This window comes from Chiloscyllium plagiosum, chromosome 40 (assembly GCF_004010195.1).
Source record: "Chiloscyllium plagiosum isolate BGI_BamShark_2017 chromosome 40, ASM401019v2, whole genome shotgun sequence".
In the NCBI taxonomy this organism is placed as follows: domain Eukaryota; kingdom Metazoa; phylum Chordata; class Chondrichthyes; order Orectolobiformes; family Hemiscylliidae; genus Chiloscyllium; species Chiloscyllium plagiosum.
The window spans coordinates 24,024,984-24,037,786 of NC_057749.1; the positions used below are offsets into that span (position 1 = coordinate 24,024,984).

Sequence of the window (12,803 nt, forward strand, 5' to 3'; positions counted from 1 at the left end):
TTCATTCCTTGTGGTTGGAGGGTTCCTAGGCGGAAGATGAGGCACTCTTCCTCCAGGCGTCATGTTGCCATGGTCTGGCCCTTCAGCCTAACTAGTCCATACCAACCCTCCAAAGAGTAACCCACCCAGACCCATTTCCCTCTGACTTATGCACCGAATAATATGAGCAATTTAGCATGGCCAATTCACCTGACCTGAACATCTTTGGAATGTTCAGGAGCATGTTTGGAATGCTCAGCACCCAGAGAAAACCCACGCAGACAGAGGGAGAATGTGCAAACTCCACACAGACAGTCGCCTGAGGCGGGAATCAAACCTGGGACCCTGGTGCTGTGAGGCAGCAGTGCTAACCACTGAGCCACCGTGCCGCCCCCATCTCTGTGCTCTTTTAATTCTGGCCTCTTGACCATCCCTACTGAACCATCAGTGGCCCTGACTTCAGCCGCCTAGGCCCCATGCTTTGGAAATTCTTCCCTCAACCCCTCTGCCTCTCAATCTCTTTCTCTTTCTTGATCTTCAATCTTTGTCATTTAACGCTCTCACTGCTTTCCCAAATGGGTGGCTTAGCCTCATCTTCGCTGCTGTCAGTGTTCCATTGCATTAAAGGTGCTACATAAATTCAGGTTGTTTGGACTCCTTCACCACTTACCTTCAAGTGGCACTGTCTCCTCTCACCCTGCTATCAGTTGGAATCTTGAATTTCCATTCAGAGGGTCGTCCCCTCAGCATTGACCGCTGCCCTCCAACAGGTCATCGAATCGGACTCCGCTTGAGACAGTCAATGTGTTGAACAATTCCAATTGTGTCAACGTTGCTCCTTCCTTTTCTCAAGGTGGCTAAGTCGGTCTCCCATTCGTTGAACAACTGTGTGAACTGTTTGCCGGGACAGAAGGATGTGGACATGGCACTTAAAAGCATTGGAGAATCCAGCAAAAAGTTGCTGGTTGACTTGGTAAGCTTTGATCATTATTTTCCTTCATTAAATCTACCCAAGACCCAATCAAAGACTTGGAGATGATCGAGACAACTGAGCCAGAGTCTCTTGCTCAATCTCCATCCATGAAATCCTCCTGTTCACTGTAAAAATGCAGCTAGAACTGTCTTATCCTGGAATCTTGTACTGAATGAGCACGGAGTATGAAAGGATAGCAGAGCTGAGCGAGTATCATATATTTCACGCACAGAGCCATGGCCCATATTCATAGAAGACCCAAATAAGATTAATCTTAGACTTATCACACCACCCCACTGTGTTGTATAGCTGATAAGATTAATCTTAGACTTATCACACCACCCCACTGTGTTGTATAGCTGATAAGCCGCAGTCTCATTCAAAAAGTAGATTCCTGTTGTTTGTCATAGCATTCCTGATTTACTGCTGCCCGTTGGTCAGTAACATACCACGCTGATAACTCTCACCCTCATCCAAAATCATGACATCGCTAGCTCTGTCATTACAAGGCAAAGCCACCCAGTTCAACAGGTTCACAGTCCTGGCACCATGGGTTTCCAATAGTGTTTGCCCATCACTCTGTGGGACTCACTCAATCTCACACCGTCTGTGAGTGTGTCCATATGCACTTGTGTGTGTCTTACAGTATATGTTATTGTGTCTGAGTGTGTTTTCTGTGTGTGTGTGTGTGTGTGTGTGTGTGTGTCACTTGGAGGTCTGCAGCATGGAAACAGACCCTTAAGCCTGATGTGCCCAATGCTGCCCAGTATTCAAAAATAAACTAGTCCCATTTGCCTACAGAGCCAAGGGGTTCACTTGGTGTCTGTGTGTGTGTGTGTGTGTGTGTCTCACTGTATGTGCCACTTAGTGTGTGTGTGTCTTTACTTGAATGTGTATTTGCACGAGTGTGTGCTTTGTCTGTGTATATATCTCTGAATGAGTGTGAACTTCAGATGCTAAGGTTTATAAGTATCCAGGTGGGACCAATGAGACTCTCTCACTCTCTACCTCTCTCTCTCTCTCGATTTCCTTATCAATCACTCTCTCCTTCACCTCTCCCACAGTTGCCACCAAGCACCAAGAGTTTTCAGGAGGCTCAGAGTGAGTTGAATCAAGCGGCTGCAGGGCTGAATCAGTCAGCGGGGGAGGTGGTACACGCCTCACGAGGGACCAGCAGGCAATTGGCCGCTGCCTCCGGCAAATTCAGTGAAGATTTTGATGAGTTTCTGGATGCGGGCATTGAAATGGCTGGACAAGCTCAGGTAAGGTGTATGGCCTAGCAGAAGGTGTGAGGCTCAGGTAAGGTGTATGGCCTAGCGGTTAATCCAGAAGACGTGAGTCGAAATCCAACATGGCAGGTTGGAAAATTGGGTTAAAGGTCTGGCTGCTTTCACTAAAATTACCTCTTGTTGTAAAAATCCCAATGAATGATCTTTAGTGATGGTAAACTTATCCAGACTCCCAACTGAATGTGGTAACGGTCCCACCACCAAATGGAGTTCAGTCAGAATGCCCTAGGCATTTTTCTTGAAGTGCCTAGATTATGCTAACCCTCATTATTGGGAGGAGTCTACTTTCAGAGAGGGGGAGACCCACATTTAAGTGACAACATTGATAGGAATCTCTGAGCCTCTATGATTGCACTCCGCACAGTGGGCTATTTAATATTGGAATTGTTATGCTGATAATGGTCATCAAAATGGTTCTCCTCTCGGTCGAAGTGTGGAGCAGAGTGCCAAATGCAGCAATTCTCTCAGTCACCACAACACCAATCTCTCAGGGAACCATCTCCCAAACAGACAATAGAGCGTTCTCCACCCCTCAATCCAAGAGTCCCTTGGTTTGTGTTGAATTGGAGACAGTTCAAGGGCACGGGGCTGTGTCCTCATCGGATGCAGAATTAAACCCTTGCCCGGAGTCACAAGGATCATATACGAATCAGCTCTTCCCCCTCAGTTGGAGTGAAAGATTGTGGTGTTTGGAGTTCACATTAAAGAGAGAACCTATCTCTCACTTGCCTCCATTGAGTAATACAGCCTAGAAAATGGCCCTACAGCCCATTGATTCTGCATCGGTCAGAAACAACCACCTCACTGATCTAATCCCATTTTTCAGCATTTGGTCCACTAGCCTTGGTATCGCAAGTATCTTCAATGTGATGAGGGTCTCTGCCTCTCCCACCCTAACAGGCAGTCAGTTCCAGATTCCCACCACCCTCTGGGGAAAACATTTTCCTCACGTTTCTTCCTGCCCCTTTCCTTAAATCGATGTCCCTGCTCATTGCTCCCTCCATTGGGAGAAAAGTTTCTTCCTGCCTACCCCTCATAATTTTACACATCTCAGTCATGTCCCCTCTCAGTCCCCTCTGCTCCGAGGAAAACAGCCCTAGTCTGTCCAATCCCTCTTCATGATTGAGACTCTCCAGCCCAGGCAACTTCCTGGTAAACCTCCTCTGCACCATCTCCAGTGCGTTCACATCGTTCCTATCTGATAGATCCGTTTTACCACAGAACGAAACATTCAAGTTCTCATTTTATCGGGGGGGTGATTTCCTTTCAATGTCGGTTTAAAACAGCAACAGTGCGATGGCCAGGAATCGAACCCAGGTCAACTGCTTGGAAGGCAGCTATGCTCACCACTATACCACCACTGCCCTGCTACATCCTTCCTGTAATGTGGATTCCAGAATCCCTGCACCCTGTGATTCTGAGCAGATGGACGTACATTGGCCCCTGACCCAACCCCTTCCCCACCCACTGTCTGATTCTGCATCATGAGCGTCCATTGATTCCCATTGTGCAGGGACGGGCAGACTGCAGCTATCTGGGGAGAAGCTGGTGGGAGAGAGAGATTTACTTCAGACAGTGAGCTGTTATGGCCAGGAATGCACAGGCCGCGGAGGTAATGGAAGTAATTCTATAATAACTTCCAACAGGGATTTGGGTCATTACTTAAGGACGCCGGGAAAGAATGTGATTGATTGGATGGCCTTTTCGAACACCCAGCAGGGAGATATGGCAGAATGCTGGCTTTTTCTTTTGAAACAGAGCGTGGAGTCGTCTAAAAGCAGGAGAAATTTCCAAGGGGAAAGTTTTCCTTTTTGCGGTTGCATTCTTCATAGCTCACCACAGGTGCCCGAGCAGATAAAACGCCAACTTTAGGCACAGGAGATTTGGCTATCCCCTTTGTCTGGGCTTGCTCAAGTTCTCTCCAGCACCTGGAGATGTCAGAGGCTGAGCCTCCCCAACACCACCTCACCTCACCCTTCTAAAATCTCCATGTGGATGTGGAAAATTTCACCATGTCAGCTGCCCCCAGTGTTTTTTTGTTTATTCATTCACTGGACATGGGTATCACTGGCAATGGAGCACAAGGCAGGAGGTTGACAGGAAATAATAGAGCTGGAGCAGACCCAATGGGCAGAGTGGTCTCTTTCTGCACTGTCCGTGTTTATTGCCCATTCCTAATTGCCCAGAGGGCAGTTAAGAGTCGACCACATTGCTGTGGGTCTGGTGTCACACACAGGCCAGAACTAATGGTAAAGATGACGGTTTCCTTCCCTAAAGGACATGAGTGAACTAGATGGGTTTTTCCCAACAATTGGCAATGAATTCATGGTCATCATTAGACTCTTAATTCCAGATTTTTATTGAATTCAGAATCCGCCATCTGCCATGGTGGGATTCGAACCCGGGCCTCTCGATTAATATGATAATGCCACTCTGCCATCGCTTTCCCCTTTCTTTCATTTTGAAGGCTGCTTCCTTTGACACAGCCCAGTATTGTGTGTGGGGTGGAACAAAAGACAATTGAGAGGGACAGTCTGCCTGTTCAGAACAACAACGTGAGCTATTAAGTGTTTTACTTTGTCTTTTTTCCCCACAGACAAAGGAGGGTCAGATCCAGGTCATTGGTAACTTGAAGAATATCTCCATGGCTTCCAGCAAACTGCTCCTCGCTGCCAAGTCGCTGTCTGTTGATTCTGCTGCACCCAATGCAAAGAATCTCCTGGCAGCAGCTGCCCGGTAAGGACCATTGTGCTTCACTTAGCCAGGATTTGAGCCTCCTCACCCCACCCCAGTCAGCTGTGGCTCAGTGGGTAGCGCACTCGCCTCTGAGTCAGTCGGTCATGGGTATAAGCCTCACTCTAGTCAACTGAGCACAAAATCCAGACGGCTGGGAGCCCTGCACCGAAAGCGGAGACATTGGCATACTGGAATGGTTCAGGGCATGAGGACGTTTATTGGTGAGGATAGATTGAAGACGTTGGGAGTGCACTCCCTGATGAGAAGGCCAAGAGGACATCTGATGCGTGTTTTCAGAATTGTGGCCTAGACAGAATGGATAGGATGACACTGTTCCTGCTTATCCAAAAGAAAAGGGAGTAGATATAAAGTAACGTGTAAACAAAGCAACACTGATGTGAGAGAAAGCCTTTTTCATTCAGTGAGTACCATATATACTCATGTATAGGTCAAATTTTGAAGACTTTTTTTATAGCTGAAATTAGGGGGTCGACTAATACACGGGCACAAGTTTTGAGGAGCTGCAATTCACACTGCAGTTCAAAATACCATTTTATTAGCAAACGTTGATTTGATCGCACAACTAATCCCGGGTAAGGGAGAAAAACGCCATGAATTACGGTCAAGGTAACTACCGGATAAAAGCAAGAGACCGGTACGAAAATTGAACATGTCAAAGATTCATTGAAATCCTGCAAAGTCACATTGTACAACATTGTCATGGCCTGGTATAGTGGCACACTTAAAATGAAACATTTCTTAAATTCTGAATGTGTTAGCATCTGGAACTTTCCCACCAAATTCTTCCCTTTCCCTCCCACTTACTCCCTCATGTTATGAACCTCAACAACATTAACACATTTGCCAAAGAATTAAAGATATACCGGTATGTAGCTAATACATCTCACTTTTATTCAGATATAATGGCACAATTAAAATGATTAACATTTTAACGATATTAACTTTTGGATGTATAGTGAATAAAGTGTGATAAGTACTGATAGACTTAGTACCGGTCTGAATGAATGACTCAAAACGTGCTGTAGTAAACCAAGTGCAGTAAGTTAGAGTTAGGAATAAATGAATCGGAATGTGATATAGTAAACACAGAGCGATGAGTAAAGCTACTGGTGTGAATGAATGTATGTGATTTAATGCGATATAGTAGAGTAGACTAATACATGAGATATATGGACGGTAAAAGGTTTTTTGGCCAAAAAAAAAGGGTTGACCTATACATGAGTATATACGGTAGTTAGGGTGTGGAAGGCACTTCCTGGAAGTGTGGTGGAGGCAGGTTCAATTGAAAAGGGAATTGGCTGTTTTTTTTTGGACATCAATGGTGTGCAGGCTATGGGGGTAAAGGCAGGAATTCAGCAGTAGAATATAGAGCTGGAGCAGACCCAATGGGCAGAGTGGTCTCTGCCTGCACTGTAATGATTCTGTCACTCTTTCAGAGGAGACATTAAGCCAAAGGTCCGCAAGACTGGCCACGATTTGGAAGAAGGATGAAGGGAGGTGGGCAGAGGTTCTCCCTTGAGTCTTGACCAATGGTTGATCTGTCAACCATTCAGTGGGCATGAAGGACAGTGTTGGGGGGGTGGAGGGAGCAGGCTATTGTCTAATGTTGCCTTTGTCAGATTATTCTTGTGGAAGCGTGCTGTGCAAATGTGCTGCCAGGTTTCAGGGTTGGCAACAGGACACCCATGAGGAATATATGACTGAGGGCGGGAATAACTTTGGGTTGTCCTGAAAGGTGCGAATTCGTCTTGTGTCAAAGTTAGTAAAGCGAGCCTGGTTGAAGAGGTGTTGAAGTGTTAATTTAACAGAAGGTGTATCTGATATCTTCCAGGGCTGTTACCGAGAGCATCAACCAGCTGATTACACTCTGCACCCAGCAGGCTCCTGGGCAGAAGGAATGTGACAACGCTCTCCGAGAACTCGAGGTACTGGCTGAAACCAAACTCCGACACCCCATCCACCCAGCTCTTTCACATCGTGGATGTTAATCCATTTCACTACCTGCTCCTCCATCGAGTAATCTTACCAAGAGAGCAGGTCGGGTGGGGTGAACTATTTCGCCGTGGCACGAATAACGTATAAATTTCATAACTTGGTAGATAGTGCTGAGATTTGGATCCATAAAATGGCTTAAGATTTCGCAGCCAAGATTGAGATGGATTTTACACGGTCAACTCAACTGGCAGCTAAATCCCAGAGGGAGAATGTGAAGACAGCAGATGCTGGAAATCAAAAAGTGTAGTGATGGAAAAGCACAGCTGGTTAGGCAGCATCTGAGAAGTAGCAGAATTGATGTTTTGAGCATAAGCTGTTCATCAGGACCCTGATGAAGAGCTTATCCTCGAAATGTCGACTCTCCTGCTCCTCGGATGCTGCCTGACCAGCTGTGATTTTCCAACACCACACTTTTTGATGCTAAATCCCAGCAGCTAACTAATACATTGAATGTACAATGCAGGAGATTAAATGTTGGGTTTTTAATCAAAGTCCCCACAGTTGTGTCAGTGAACCCTCAATGGATAGCTCTCTGGGCAGTAGAAGCTCGGTGGGATGACGGTCTCTGGGTTAACAATCCAGAGATCCAGATTATTGCTGCGAGGCCTCAGATCCTACCTCAGCAGCTGGCGGAATTTCAGTTCCTTCATTCAGTTTGAACCATGAAAAAAACATGTTAATCCCGATCATTGTGACCATGACAGCTGTCATTGCTTGTAAAAATCCATCTAGTTCATCTTTAGCGACGGAAGTCTGCCATACTTAGCCAGTCTGGCCTACGCATGACCCCAGAACCACAGCATTGTGCTTGGAGTCATACAGCACGGAAACAGACCCTTCAGCCCAACTCATCCACACCGACCAGATGTCTGGTGGTGAGCCTGTGGGATGCATTACCACAGCAAGTAGTTGATCTCCAAATATTGAATGTATTCAAGAGGCAGCTAGATGTAGCACTTGGGGCGAATGGGATCTAAGGCTATGGGGGGAGAGCAGGATTAGGCTATTGAGTTGGACGATCAGCTATGAATGGCGGAGCAGGCTCGAAGGGCTGAATGGCCGCCTCCTGCTCCTATCCCATATGTTTCTATCCCAATCTGACGTAGTCCCATTTGCCAGCACTTGGTCTATATCACTTTAAAACCCTTCCTGTTCATCGACCCATCCAGATGTCTTTTAAATGTTGTAATTTTACCCAACACCACCTCTTCCTCTGGCAGCCTGTTCCATACACGCACCAGTCTATGCATGAAAAAGTTACCTTTCAGGTCCTTCTTAAATCTCACCTTAAACCTCTGTCCTCTAATAAACTACGCTCTGAAATGGCCTCACTCTGTTCAAAGATAATTAGAGATGGGCTTTGCTCCTAGCATCCACTGAAAGGATACTTTTAGAAAAGCAAAGGCATTGAGTACAGAAGGAAGGAGGTGATGCTAACTCTTGAGAAATCACAGGTTAGATGCCAGCTGGAGTAAGATTTTAACAAGGGTGCTAAGTCCTTTGGATGAGAGGAGATTTTGCAGCATAATACCAGGGCAGAGGATCTAGAACAGAGATTGTTCTCCCAGGAGGAAGAGCCTTAACAGAGTTTGAATTGGTCAAGATATGGAGATGCCGGTGTTGGACTGGGGTGTACAAAGTTAAAAATCACACAACACCAGGTTATAGTCCAACAGGTTTAATTGGAAGCACACTAGATCAGTCCACTATCACCTGATGAAGGAGCGGCGCTCCGAAAGCTAGTGCTTCCAATTCAACCCCTGTTGGACTATAACCTGGTGTTGTGTGATTTTTAACTTTGAATTGGTCAGGATTGTGAAAGATTCTGGCAGAGTAAATAAATGGAAAGCATTTCCAGTGGCAGAAGACTCTATAACCAGTGGACACAGATTTGGTGAAAGAACCAGGTCAAAATGAGATGAAATTATTTAGTGAGCAAATCTGAAATGTAGTGCCTTTAAGAGCAGGAGAAGCAGTTGCCATAATAAGTCCAAAGAGACTGGGATAAGCACTCAAAAGGGAATAATAATTGGCGAGCTCTTTAAAAGAGACAGCGCTGATGTGATGGTCTGAATGACCTCTTTCAGTGCTGTGTTGTTCTATTACCTGAGATAAGCTCCACTGCAGCTCCATGTCCACACAGGGTGTAGGGCATGTGTTAGATTCTGCACACTTCTGTAGGTGCGACATGAGACAATTCCACTGTTGGGTGTCAGTGAAGCCTCTCATTTTCCAGTCACCTGGAAAGGAAACTGAGATGAATTATGTGAAGGACTTTTTTTATGTAGAGGGACATGCCTGAAGTTTCTAAAAGTCAGCCAGTTAGTTAGTTCGCTAGTTAGCTCCGGCATTGGCTGGTAAAGTTGTGGTGCAGATTCACTAACTTGTAATTTTGGAAATGTTTGCAGACTGTCAAAGGCATGCTGGAAAATCCCAATGACCCTGTCAGTGACCTCTCCTACTTTGACTGCATTGAGAGTGTGATGGAGAATTCCAAGGTAGGTCAAGGCTCCCTCGGGAGCGATTTGGGAAAATTTGGTTTGTGACACTCTGCACCATCTCTCATGGCACTTTTCCAATATTTCCCCTTTTCCCGTTCTCTCTGGCTGTTCAGGTCCTCGGAGAGGCTATGACTGGGATCTCTCAGAAAGCCAAGACTGGCGATCTTCCGGCGTTCGGGGAATCTGTTGGCATCGCCTCCAAGGCACTGTGTGGTCTGACAGAGGCAGCGGCTCAGGTGGGCATCGGTCTCTCAACTCACCGTCGCAGCTTGAGATGAGCATGACTCCCCCTCTGAGAGAGGAGCTTTCATAGGATAGAATCCCTACAGTGTGGAAACAGGCCCTTCAGCCCAACAAATCCATACTGACCCTCCAAAGAGTAACCCACCCTGACCCATTCCCCTACCCTAATCCTCGACATTTACCCCTGACCAATGCACCTAACCTACACATCCCTGAACACTATGGGCAATTTAGCATGGCCAATTCACCCTAACCTGCACATCTTTGGACTGCGGGACGAAACCAGAGGAAACCCACACAGACACGGGGAGTGTGTGCAAACTCCAGTCGCCCGAGGCTGAAATCTAATCTGGGGTCGATTCCATCATCGAAAGTGAAGCATGGAATAGACAGCAAAGTCGCAGAATCATCAAATCTGCTTTTGGAGTGATGAAACCTGCCCAGCATTGTTTGGTCTATTTTACTAAAGCTGTATCGAGCCACTTACTGTCTTCCAGTATTCACTACCCCAGCAAACTGCTTATGATGGGTGAGAATCTTCGAATCACTGCAGTGCAGAAAGAGGCCATTTGGCCCATCGGATCTGTGCTAATCCTCCAAAGAGCATGCCATTCAGTTCAGCACCTGAACCAATTCCTGTAGCCCAGCATTTTGCACGGCCAATGCACCCAACTTGCATATCTTTGGACAAGGGAAGAAACCCATGTAGACGTGGGGAGAAAGTGCAAACTCCCGAGGCTGGAATCGAATCCAGGTCTATAAGGCAACACTTTGTCACCCCCTTCCCCGGTTAGAAAAGTGATCTGGCATTTCTCTGTAACTATTTAAGCCACACCCCTAAGCCACACCTCTAAGATCCCCTCCAAGTCACTCACCATCCTGACTTGAAAATATGTCACCCTCCCTCAGTGTTGTTGTGTCAAAATCCTGGAATTCCCACCTTAAGAGTATTGTGCTTCGACCTATAGCAGGTGGACTGCAGCGATTCAAGAAGGCAGCTCACTACCACCTTCTCAAGTGGCAACTGGGGATGGGCAATAAATCCTATGCCCAGCAGTGAGACCCACGTCTCACAAATGAGTTAAAAAAATCCATAGACAGGAGAAGACTTTGGAAACTGTTCAGCCTCCCTTACACAACAAGGAAGCTTTATTCTTTGCAACACACACACACACACGGGCAGACACAGACACACAGGGACACACACAGACACGCAGACGCAGACACACACGGACACACAGACATACACAGACACACACGGACACATGCAGACATAGACACGTGGACACACAGATGCACGCGGACACACGCAGACACAGACACATGTGGACACGCACACACACGCGGACGCACACAGACACGCGGACACAGACACACGCGGACAGACATGCGCAGACACACACGCAGACACAGACACCCGTGGACACACAGACACACGCAGATACACACGCGGACACACACATGCAGACAGACTCAAACACGCGCACACGCAGACACAAACACACACACATGCACGCAGGTAGACACGCCATTGAAAACCATGTGATTTCCTGCAGAGACAGAAATGCCAATAAAGTCCCAGGCCAGGCCAGTTCGGAAGATGGGAAATTCCTCTCCTATAACCTCGCTCCAGTTCTCACTCCTGAAGTGGTCAAAGCTGCTGGAATAGAATGTATTGTGGGACTGATCACTCGTTCGAGATGAATTCTACTCCAACCACAAAACACGCCCAGCAGTGTAAACGTGTGTAAACAGAATACAGCTTCTTGGCATTAGCACACAAGATGGCAAACTCCACAATTCTCTGGGATAGAGAGCCACCTCTTGATCTTTTTGTTGTCCCATTCCTACATGAGTACGACTGATCATTGAATGTTGCTTTGGGAACTGAGAGTGCAAATTGGCCAGCATTGTGCAAAGGGGAGCATGGCTCAGCCAGGGCTAGGTTTCATCCTCAATCCATGCGAGTAACATAAGATACAAGAGCTGACCTCATCACATCCCAAAAAGTATAACTCAAACTGTCTGAAAGCAACTCAAGGCTCAATGGAAACAGAAACTGCTGGAGAAACCTGACAGGTCTGGCAGTACCTGTGGAGAGAAAGCAGAGTATGCTTTCTATCCACATATGGTGCCAGGCCTGCTGAGTTTCTCCAGCAATTTTCTGTCTTTGTTTCTGATTTCTAGCATCTTTTGACTAAATTCCCTACAGTGTGAAAACAGGCCCTTCTGCCCAACAAGTCCACACCGACCCTCCGAAGAGTAACCCACCCAGACCCATTCCCCTAGCCTATATTTACCCCTAACTAATGCACCTGTCAGTCACTATGGGCAATTTAGCCTGGCCAATTCACCTAACCTGCACATCATTGAAGTATGGGAGAAAACCGGAGCACCTGGAGGAAGCCTACGCAGACACGGGGACACAGACAGTCGCCTGAGGCAGGAATCGAACCCGGGTCGCTGGCGCTGAGACAGCAGTGCTAACCACTGAGCCACCATGCCACCCCACGCCCCATCTGCAGGTCTTTGTTTTAAATTGTCGATACTTAAGAACTCCATTGCACTCAAAGTTAGCTGTGAGGATGGGTTGGGATACCAACACATTGTCAATCCAACTCTTTACTGAGTTTTATTACATCTCCCTTCATGCAGGCTGGTTACCTGGTTGGGATATCTGATCCCAACAGCCAAGCTGGGCACCAGGGGCTAGTGGATCCCATCCAGTTTGCTCGGGCCAATCAGGCAATCCAGATGGCGTGTCAGAATCTGGTGGATCCAGCAAGTAGTCCGTCACAGGTAAAAGGGCGGGGCACAGCAATGTTGGCGAAAGGTCAGTTGCTGCTCCTGTTTGGGTTCGGCGTCCGTGGTAATGCGTAACTCTCATCGTGCAGGTGCTGTCTGCTGCTACCATCGTCGCCAAACACACTTCGGCATTGTGCAACGCCTGCCGGATCGCCTCCTCCAAAACCGCCAACCCGGTTGCCAAGCGACACTTTGTCCAGTCGGCCAAGGAAGTTGCCAATAGCACCGCCAACCTGGTGAAGACCATCAAGGTAACCGTGT

General features: G+C 47.1%; 1 protein-coding gene and 1 non-coding gene across 2 annotated transcripts in view; one reads left to right on the forward strand and one right to left on the reverse strand.

The window, feature by feature from the left end:
• The window catches only part of tln2b (talin 2b), a 297,300-nt gene that overhangs the window by 230,742 nt on the left and 53,755 nt on the right, over positions 1 to 12,803 (forward strand). The window contains exons 29-36 of the mRNA XM_043680129.1: positions 833 to 952; positions 2,017 to 2,214; positions 4,838 to 4,977; positions 6,830 to 6,923; positions 9,402 to 9,491; positions 9,608 to 9,730; positions 12,393 to 12,536; positions 12,632 to 12,793. Of these exons, the coding sequence (XP_043536064.1) occupies positions 833 to 952; positions 2,017 to 2,214; positions 4,838 to 4,977; positions 6,830 to 6,923; positions 9,402 to 9,491; positions 9,608 to 9,730; positions 12,393 to 12,536; positions 12,632 to 12,793 (1,071 nt within the window). The remainder of the gene's footprint in view (positions 1 to 832; positions 953 to 2,016; positions 2,215 to 4,837; positions 4,978 to 6,829; positions 6,924 to 9,401; positions 9,492 to 9,607; positions 9,731 to 12,392; positions 12,537 to 12,631; positions 12,794 to 12,803) is intronic.
• trnag-ucc lies at positions 3,534 to 3,605 on the reverse strand. Its single transcript has one exon. It is a non-coding gene; the product is annotated as a tRNA-Gly (tRNA).